Source organism: Triplophysa rosa, linkage group LG23 (genome assembly GCF_024868665.1).
Source record: "Triplophysa rosa linkage group LG23, Trosa_1v2, whole genome shotgun sequence".
NCBI classification, from domain to species: Eukaryota; Metazoa; Chordata; class Actinopteri; order Cypriniformes; family Nemacheilidae; genus Triplophysa; species Triplophysa rosa.
In genome coordinates, this window is record NC_079912.1 from 15,902,755 (window position 1) to 15,912,254 (window position 9,500).

The 9,500-nt window shown below is 42.5% G+C and overlaps 1 protein-coding gene across 3 annotated transcripts in view; it reads left to right on the plus strand.

The window, feature by feature from the left end:
• col11a1a (collagen, type XI, alpha 1a) overlaps window positions 1-2,345 on the plus strand; it is a 64,162-nt gene extending 61,817 nt beyond the window's left edge. For all 3 annotated transcript variants that reach the window (XM_057323089.1, XM_057323091.1, XM_057323090.1), the window contains 2 exons: window positions 714-947; window positions 1,033-2,345. In XM_057323089.1, coding sequence (XP_057179072.1) covers window positions 714-947; window positions 1,033-1,179 — 381 coding nt within the window. In that variant the 3' untranslated portion in view covers window positions 1,180-2,345. The remainder of the gene's footprint in view (window positions 1-713; window positions 948-1,032) is intronic.
• The last annotated feature ends 7,155 nt before the right edge of the window (window positions 2,346-9,500 follow it).

Genomic DNA, 9,500 nt, shown 5'->3' on the forward strand with positions numbered 1-9,500 from the left:
AAACAAAACAGTTTTGCTTTTGTTCAGGGTTCCAACATCATTTTGACCTGTTTTCACTAAGGTTTAGAAGTGAATTGAAAATGCACCTCGAATTCCAAGTTAATTTGAATTGAGAGGAAACAGGATGCTGAATTATCATTTTAAGTTTAATAATATTTAAAGAGTTCATGAATCATATTTTTTGTTGTGTTAGTTAGCTGTTTTGTAAGTTATTATTACTTAATTATAACAACCCAACAGCAGTTTGATTGATTATATTTATTGTGAATGCACAGTTAAAAACAGAATGATCTGTTTTTGCAAGTGAACTCTTAATTTTTAATAAATAATAATTAATATGGGTAATCATACAATTTGCTCATTATGAATTATTTAATATACTGTAAATATTTTCCTGAAAAATAGTGAATTTGAACATCTGAGGTTTCAGAAATACATATATATATATATATTTGTATGTGTTATGTATGTTTTTCTGAAACCTCGGATGTTAAAATTCACTATTTTTCAGGAAATGGCGAAAGTACTTTATGATTAAATACTGTGTTGTCAAAGTTGACAAGCACTTTTTAATACTTTTTATTGGTTAGATATTTGCAAAACCCAGTGACAAACATAAAGGGTGACTAATAATAATGATTTATTAACCCTGAGATGAAAAGGAACATTTTAAATTCAGAATCACCTGAAAACCCTTTTATTTTACCCTCAAGCTTTCGTACGTGGACGCAGATGGCAACTCAATAGACATGGTCCAAATGACGTTTCTCAAACTACTGACCGCCTCTGCCAGGCAAAACCTGACCTACAGCTGCCATCAGTCCGTAGCCTGGTACGACGACACCACGGACAGCTACGACAAGGCGCTCCGCTTCCTCGGTTCCAATGATGAGGAGATGTCTTACGACAACAATCCCTTCATCAAGGCCGTGTCGGACAGCTGTTCGGTAAGTTCGTTCTCCTAGAATCTGCACAAACAAATATAGAAATATGGAAGCGCACCACTCTAATCGTCGTGTTCTTATCCTACAGATGAGGAAAGGCTACGGAAAGACTGTTCTGGAGATTAACACTCCCAAAATCGATCAGGTTCCGATTGTCGACATGATGTTCACTGACTTTGGTGATCCCAACCAGAAGTTTGGATTTGAAGTCGGTCCGGTGTGCTTCCTTGGCTAAAAAAAACAGACAAAGACAATAAATACAGATAACTTGACAGGGTAGGACGGGTTAGCAGGCGAGTTGAGACTTTTCGTCTCGACATCGGCAAACCATCGAGACCCGTTCCTGCCACATGCAAGTTTTGAAAAAACGGGGTAGCGAACACGTCTTGCCATGTATGTATGTACTGTATTACCCAGGAAAATACTTGTTGCCCTTGTAGGGCAAGGATCACATGACATGAAACCTGTTATGGAACGTAAGGTGAAGGACAACGTCGGGCCAAGGCAAACCGTGAACCTGAGGGGTCCACAAGCGCGAGAAAGGAAGGACCTCTTTTTTCGGTGCAGTGCAAATATATGAAAACAAAACAAAAAAACACAACAATGGTGCTCGTTCAAAATACAAAAAGAGGTGCTATAAGAAAGAGGATGTATTTTAATAAAACTGTAATTATTATTTTGTACATTATTGTTATTTCTGAATCCGCTTTCAAAACTTGCATGTGTATCACAATGGCTCTCAAATTCAAAATTCCCCACGAACGTTTTATAAGTTATAGAACTGAATAAATAAAGAATTGAATGATATTTTGTGGAAGAATACTGTGTACTTATTATGAAACAAATAAAACACAGCCGTCAAACAGTTCCCTATTATTAAATGTAATGCAAGTCCTTTGTACTGTATATACTGACCATCCGGAAGTTAAACACGCGATTCGGCCCACTGGACTCCACTTAACCACAAGAAGAAGATGCGTTGGCACAACGTTTCACAAGCAACGTTTCACTAATGTTGCCCCCTGTGCTTGACTGGAGTAATCATGCCATTCATTCATTCACTTTAATTTAATGTTTTTCTTTCTCTTTTGTTTGTTGTTTGTTTTAGGTTTTTATTTTTCAGTTGTAGTTCAGTCGTATACCTCAGTCTATCGTGAAAACCATACCGATGCAAGGATGGTGTGCCCTGTGTATACCTTGGTTATACAGTTAAGTTTATATATTTCGGGTGGGGATTTTTCTTAATGGGAGAAATACATATCTGTTAGGCCTCTTGTTCAAAACGTCTGTGAATGCAATGATAAGGCCTTTTCGGCGGACCCATTTTTGTAACTAAGAAGAGAAATTGTTTTGATGTGCTTTTTATGGCTCATTTCATTATTAAAAACTGGATTCCAACCAACCATGAAACTGAGGTGTGGATTGTTTGTTTTGTATGTCATTCCACATCATCAGCTGCTTTTCTGCTGTTGCCGTGTCTCCCCGTAATGTTTTCAAATGATGTTTGTTTCCATTTGCTGATAACATCTGAAGATTTCAAAATCTTTGGCGTTCCAGAAAGGGAGATGTAATATTCCAAACATGCACTGCCTAAAATAAATGTATGCTAACTCGTGCATAACGCGTTGGTAAGTGAATTATTTCCTCGTATCGTTTATCGTGCATCACATCTCATTAGCAGGTGTATAGCGTGTCTGAACGAGGTGAGAACAACATGTTTGCTTTGGAGAGGCTTCAGCATGCGTATCATTGGTCCCTCTGGTTGCTTACTAATAGGACGCTAGAAGCTAAAGAATTTGGATTTGTTGATGCGTACCGTTGTGTCTCATTGGGGCATCGTCTTTAATATGAACTACAGGCATAGCTGAAATAAGACCTCTCTTTATTCTGTGATTGATGTATCCTCAATGGTTATATCACCATTGAATTCCCAGAATGATTATTGGACATCTCTATTCAGGCTTTCAAATGAATGCCAATTTGATATTTTTCTTAAGGCAAAGACTTTGAGTTTGCCATTTCACCGTTCCTTTGTGACAGGCCTTCTCTGCTTAGCATTTAAAAAGGTTTTCAAGGGATCAGACTCTCAGTGGATAGAGTCCGGCATTTTGACATTTATTCTTTTATATTTCAAGATCTCATGACAGTTTCAAACTCTTCCTTGTTGTTTAAATATTTGAAGTACGATGATGTGTTTTGGTGACTACGGCTGAAAAATACAAGCAAATGAGAAAGCCGTAAAAAGAGGAGAGGGGTCACTTCAATACTTTATGGTCGAAATGAAAGAGAAATTGTTTGCAGCATTTCGAGCATTCCGGAGAAAGTCTGTTATGTTCAAGCTGACGATACATTATAGACTTCAAGCCTCCAAGAGTGTGTTTTGTTGCTAAACAGCACGTTTAAAGCCTAAAAATTCTTTCACGCTTTGTTAGCCGAGTTTGCAGGAGACTGTTCCTTTTGGCTAACTTTCTGTTGTTGTTTCTGCAAGATATGAATTGTGCACACTAAGCAGACAGATTTCGAAAACAAGATACGGTAAAGCAGTTTTAAGACAAGATATACGTTTTTATTATATATATAAACAATAGTGCTTGTTCAAAGAATGAGAAAGGGTATTTTTAAAATAAAACTTTTGTACGTTATTATTTCAGAATCCACTTTTACATGTCGCATCTGGCTCTTAAATTCAAAAGTCCTCTCAAACATTTATAAATTATAGAACTCAATAAATAAATAAACCATTGGCTATCTTTCTGTTATTGTTTGTGCTATATAAAATAGATATGAATCGTGCATGTTAAGCCAACACATTCTTTGCACAGAAAAATGGCAAACGCTAGAATGCTAGATTCAGGAGTTGCGCTACGCATTTGCAAGTTAATGTCTTTGTGAATTCTTTTGAAAAAGAACTTGTGTTACAGGCATTAAATCCATGAAGTACTGAGAGTTTTGTTTGATGTGCTTTACAGAATCTGGCCTTATAGATGACTTTGAAAGATGTAAACACTGCTTCAGAAGCACTTCCGGTTTCAGTATTTATTTATTTAATATGAGTATTTTTTCAATCTTATGTAATTAAACATTTAAGATATTTGTTTAATATTTTAAATCAGTTATACATATTCTGTTCAAACGCTGTATAGTATTAAAGCAGTACTTCACCCTTGAATCAAAATTTCCCCATGTTTTACTCACTCTCAAGGCATCACATGGTTTTCTTCTAGAAGAATAATGCAGTCGAAGTTAAAATACCACCTATCATTTTGCCTCCAAGCGGTAGATGGATGCTCGCCATGGCTCTGTGGTCTGAACAAAAGTCTTCTTAGGCGAATCGATGCGTTTGTTTAAGAGAAATATTCATATTGACAGCACTATTAACGTTGAAGTCTAGCTTCCGTCATCGTGAACCAGAGGCTTGTTTTTCCGGCAGATGACCCAGGCGTTCTAAAATAGATTGTACTTTACTTTTGGATGGGGATTAACTTTGATTACAAAGCCTTCTGACATTTCTGCTAATTCTTCTGTCTGTCAACTGTGGTTGGTTGAAGCAAGTGTCAGTCAGACAGTCAAGTTTCGAATAAGCAGTTCCTGGTATCTGTAAGTGAACCAGATTTTATGTCAATGTGAAACTAGTCCCTCAGTAATGGACGAACTGATGGTTTGAAACGCTCTCTTGAGATCTGACTCCATCTGATTGACACCGTCACGTATCATTCAATCACATAATGATGCATCTTAAGCCCCACCCCCTCATCACCCGCATGGCTCAGCTGTGTTCAGTGAAACTTGAAGGATGCAGCTTGTTTAATTTGTTCCAAAACATAAACAACAACAAAGGTGTTTGGCTGTGTTTGGCTCTTCACTCCGACAGTAATTACCTGAGCTGTCCAACAATGAAAATGTGCAATTAATTTTCTCCATGCGCCGTCTATTGCGTCGAAGGAGAAAAACACCCACATGTCTCCTTTCTTCAGGAGCTGTATGAGACCTTTCTCTCTCTTGATCTCCTCAAAGGCAGAGGAACCTACATCAAACAGAGCCTGGCCAATAGCATTAACTTTGAATATTCTAAGCAGTATTGGCTCAAAGAGATGCTACGTAACTGACAGTCCTTAATACCCTCAAAAGGAACGGTAAGCTGCATATCTTAAAACACAAACAGCCACACATTTTATACAAAATAAGAGTTGCTGCATAACTGGTGTTTTTTCACCCCTGGCTGAACAAATGAGAACTTTATCAGACAGTAACGTTGAAAGGCTAAAATACACTACAAGACTTTTGCTCAGATTTTGCCCAGATTTTCAGTCTGGACTTGTTGCAGAAAGTCTGTGCCAGTCTGCAGATTTGATCAGTTAGTGTGTTTATCTGAAACTTTAAAAACATCTGCAAGTGTATGATGTCTAGTTTAAGAAAATCTGTTCGGATTTGAAAAGTTTTGTAGTGTATTCCAGCCATTAGTTGTTACAGCAAGTGAGAATGGGAAGGGTTAGGCTGGCCAATAGCTTTCATATAGTCTATTTACCATGTTAAGAGATGCATATTTATTTCAAAGAAAAAATCGAAACTGTCACGGACTGGCAGAAAGAAGAACCCAAGCGCAGGCAACGGCAGTGAAGGGGTTAACAGAAACGTTTAATAAACAATAACAGAAACAAAACACCCACGAGGGGGTAACAAGGACACGACTAAGGCAAAAACTGAAAACAAAACACTTCCCTCGGTGGGGCAAAAATAAAAGGACAAAATAAAACAACTATGACACAACGTCTACTAACAGGCACACAAGCACAATAAAACAATACAAAGGCACAGCAAAACTCACTAAGCGAGGACTGGGGCACGAACGGACACACAACACGACGTAGTACAATCCACGAGCACAAGACAAAGAAACAAGAGGGTATATATAGGGGAAGACAAACGAGGGATAACGACATGGGACAGGTGTGGGACATTAAACACTCAGGGAAACATAACGAGGAAACGAGAGGAATAGGGCCAATGACAAGACACTGGAGAGAACGTATATTATAGTCAAACGGACAATAATATGTTTCTCTCCACACATAACCAAAGACTTTGTCATGGCTCTGCTACAGGACCAAGAAAAACATGACTATGGAAGCAGAGCCATGACAGAAGCCCCCCCTTTAATGAGCACCTCCAGGTGCTCACCAAGGGGTAGACGGACGAGACAAGGCAGACTGAGACAGTGACATGACAGACAAAACATGGAAACAAAATCAGTGGCAGACAAGACAAAATAATAACAAGGACTAGGGTGGACAATCAAAAATAACAAACATGGGAGGGGGGGTGGGGCCAAACAAGGGCCCATAGGGGGCAGTCCAGGGAGGTGGGGAGAAGTCCCAGTCCCCGGCTGCGCTCAGGGCGCGAGTCCTGGGGGACTTAGGGGGAGTCCTGGGGGGACAGTCCTTGGCCCTGGGAGTTTCCCAGGGGCCGCTGGACAGGGCTTGACGCCGGCTGGAAGGCCGGCTGGACAGGGCTTGACGCCGGCTGGAAGGCCGGCTGGACAGGGCTTGACGCCGGCTGGAAGGCCGGCTGGACAGGGCTTGACGCCGGCTGGAAGGCCGGCTGGACAGGGCTTGACGCCGGCTGGAAGGCGGCTGGACAGGGCTTGACGCCGGCTGGAAGGCCGGCTGGACAGGGCTTGACGCCGGCTGGAAGCCGGCTGGCACGGCTGGACGCCGGCTGGAGCCGGCTGGAGGACGGGAGCCGGACTGGACACCGGACTGGACGCCGGCTGGACACCGGACTGGACGCCGGCTGGCACCGGACTGGACGCCGGCTGGATCACCGGACTGGACGCCGGCTGGATCACCGGACTGGACGCCGGCTGCACCGGACTGGACGCCGGCTGCACCGGCTGGTTGGAGTCCACGCTGCCCGCCGCTGCCTCTTCTTCTTCCGCCGAGCCACCCGGCTGGTGGTGGGTGATGGAAGGAGGTATAAGGCACGGCCGGCTCCGGCTGGGACTCCTGGAGGTGGATCCCCAGGACGCTCGCCTCCCCCGCTTGCCCACGAGGCTGGTGGACGGTGGAGAGGCTGCCGAGAGTGAGGGGGATGGCGTGCCGATGCCCACAACCCCGATCTGCAGGGAACCACCCTCAGGGATCGTGACCAACGGAGATGGGTAGCGGGCACTTGTTGAGACCATGGACTCCGACCGCTCTGCGGCGGAGAGCCACACGGCGTCGAAGTCCAACGGCCTCAACGCCCTCATCTCCGCCCTTGAGAGTGGGTTCCTGAGACCGGAGTTGAACAGCACCGCCAGCTCCTCCTCCCCAAAGACGCCATTCTCGGCGACATCCAGGAACCTCTCCACATACTCATCCACACTCTCGCTTCCCTGGCGAAGTCCGCAGAGGAGGCGAGCTAGGTGGGACCGTCCAGTGTTCATACTGCTGCCTGCTGGGTTCTGGGATGGCTCGTGGATTCTGTCACGGACTGGCAGAAAGAAGAACCCAAGCGCAGGCAACGGCAGTGAAGGGGTTAACAGAAACGTTTAATAAACAATAACAGAAACAAAACACCCACGAGGGGGTAACAAGGACACGACTAAAGCAAAAACTGAAAACAAAACACTTCCCTCGGTGGGGCAAAAATAAAAGGACAAAATAAAACAACTATGACACAACGTCTACTAACAGGCACACAAGCACAATAAAACAATACAAAGGCACAATAAAACAATACAAAGGCACAGCAAAACTCACTAAGCGAGGACTGGGGCACGAACGACACACAACACGACGTAGTACAATCCACGAGCACAAGACAAAGAAACAAGAGGGTATATATAGGGGAAGACAAACGAGGGATAACGACATGGGACAGGTGTGGGACATTAAACACTCAGGGAAACATAACGAGGAAACGAGAGGAATAGGGCCAATGACAAGACACTGGAGAGAACGTATATTATAGTCAAACGGACAATAATATGTTTCTCTCCACACATAACCAAAGACTTTGTCATGACTCTGCTACAGGACCAAGAAAAACATGACTATGGAAGCAGAGCCATGACAGAAACGTTACCCTACATTTTAAGCAAATAATCCACCAAACCAAATTCAGACTATAGGGTTGTCACGAGACCATAAACATTATTTTATATGCAGAGCAGGGTAGTAACAGATTACATGTAATCTGGATTACGTAATCAGATTCCCAAAACACTACAATTGTCATGATTTTGTCATGTAATTCATAAGTAATCTACCCAGCTCTGCTTGTATGCCAACTGAATTGTCATGATACAGGTCACGATGCTGTGCAATGTTGAGGGGAATAATAATTTAAACCTACGAAAAGAACATTTCCTAAATACACAGATTTAGATGAAAACAGTCCCAGTTTTGAATGCTTTATTAATGAGAATGAATAATTGGCTTTATGAAAAACTCTTTGCATTAAATCTGCTCTATCTGCACATTGCTATTTTAAAAAACTCATATTTTAAACACTTTCCAATGTGAATGAACGTCTATAATTTAAAATCCACATAGAACATTTAACAATCGTTTTGTGGTGTAGTTTAATTGTCGTTAAAATGTATGAAATATCATCTATAAATCAATGAGACTAACTCCGTTTAGGTAAGCAATGGACTGGTGCAGGGTGCATACAACAGCTTTGTTATTCAGGAGATGAGTATACGTTTATAAAATATATTAGGAGAACTTCTGCTAATTCAAGATGTATCATAAAACCCACATTAAAGCATGTTAACATCACAAACAGGATTTATTGTTTTTAATTAAGTGACTGCCCTAAAAATATAAATAATCTGCCATGATCTCCGCATGAAGATACGCTAAACACTGTTACCGGAAATGACTGAGCCGCATCGAGGAGAACGCAGAAGACTACATGAAAGTAGGCTGGTCCAGGAGAAACAAAGAAACTGGGACTAAAACATGCAATTATTTGCTGAAATTAAAAGCATTTGGACTCGACTGTGATCCTTATGACTTACAAAGGAACCAGGTGTCCTTGGACAATGTTGCGTGGAATTGCGTTACCTGATATTGTAAGCAGCCATTTTGCTGAGTGTTTTGCCACTCAAAGGAGCGTGTTTTGATGTGTTCGTGTGGTCTTCACGTGGGAAAGTGACGTCACGTGCATACCCTCTATATGTCAACTAAACTACCTTGAGGACGCTGTAAACAAAGTACGGAAGGCGCTGACACTGCGCAGAAAGTGATCCCACATCACATGTTTGTCTTGCGGAGCGAGAGACTTCAAGGGCAAAGCTGAGACAAGAGGCAAAGTGATCAGAGCCAAAGAAAAGTGATGTTGAACAGGGCCCGAGGCGCTCCGCAAGGTCTCCCTCTCTCACAGACCTGAGAGACTGTCAACACGGAGCCCCGCTGGGCCGCCCAACAAAGCTTTCCACCAAAGACACCCCGGCATTTGAATAAGTTCAATCAGGTCCTGCTGCCGTGGACCGTAACGTGATGCAGCCGAGTGTCGTGGAAAATTACGCTCAATCCCCCCGGCTCGTCCACCTTAGTGGTTGTGGCTCTC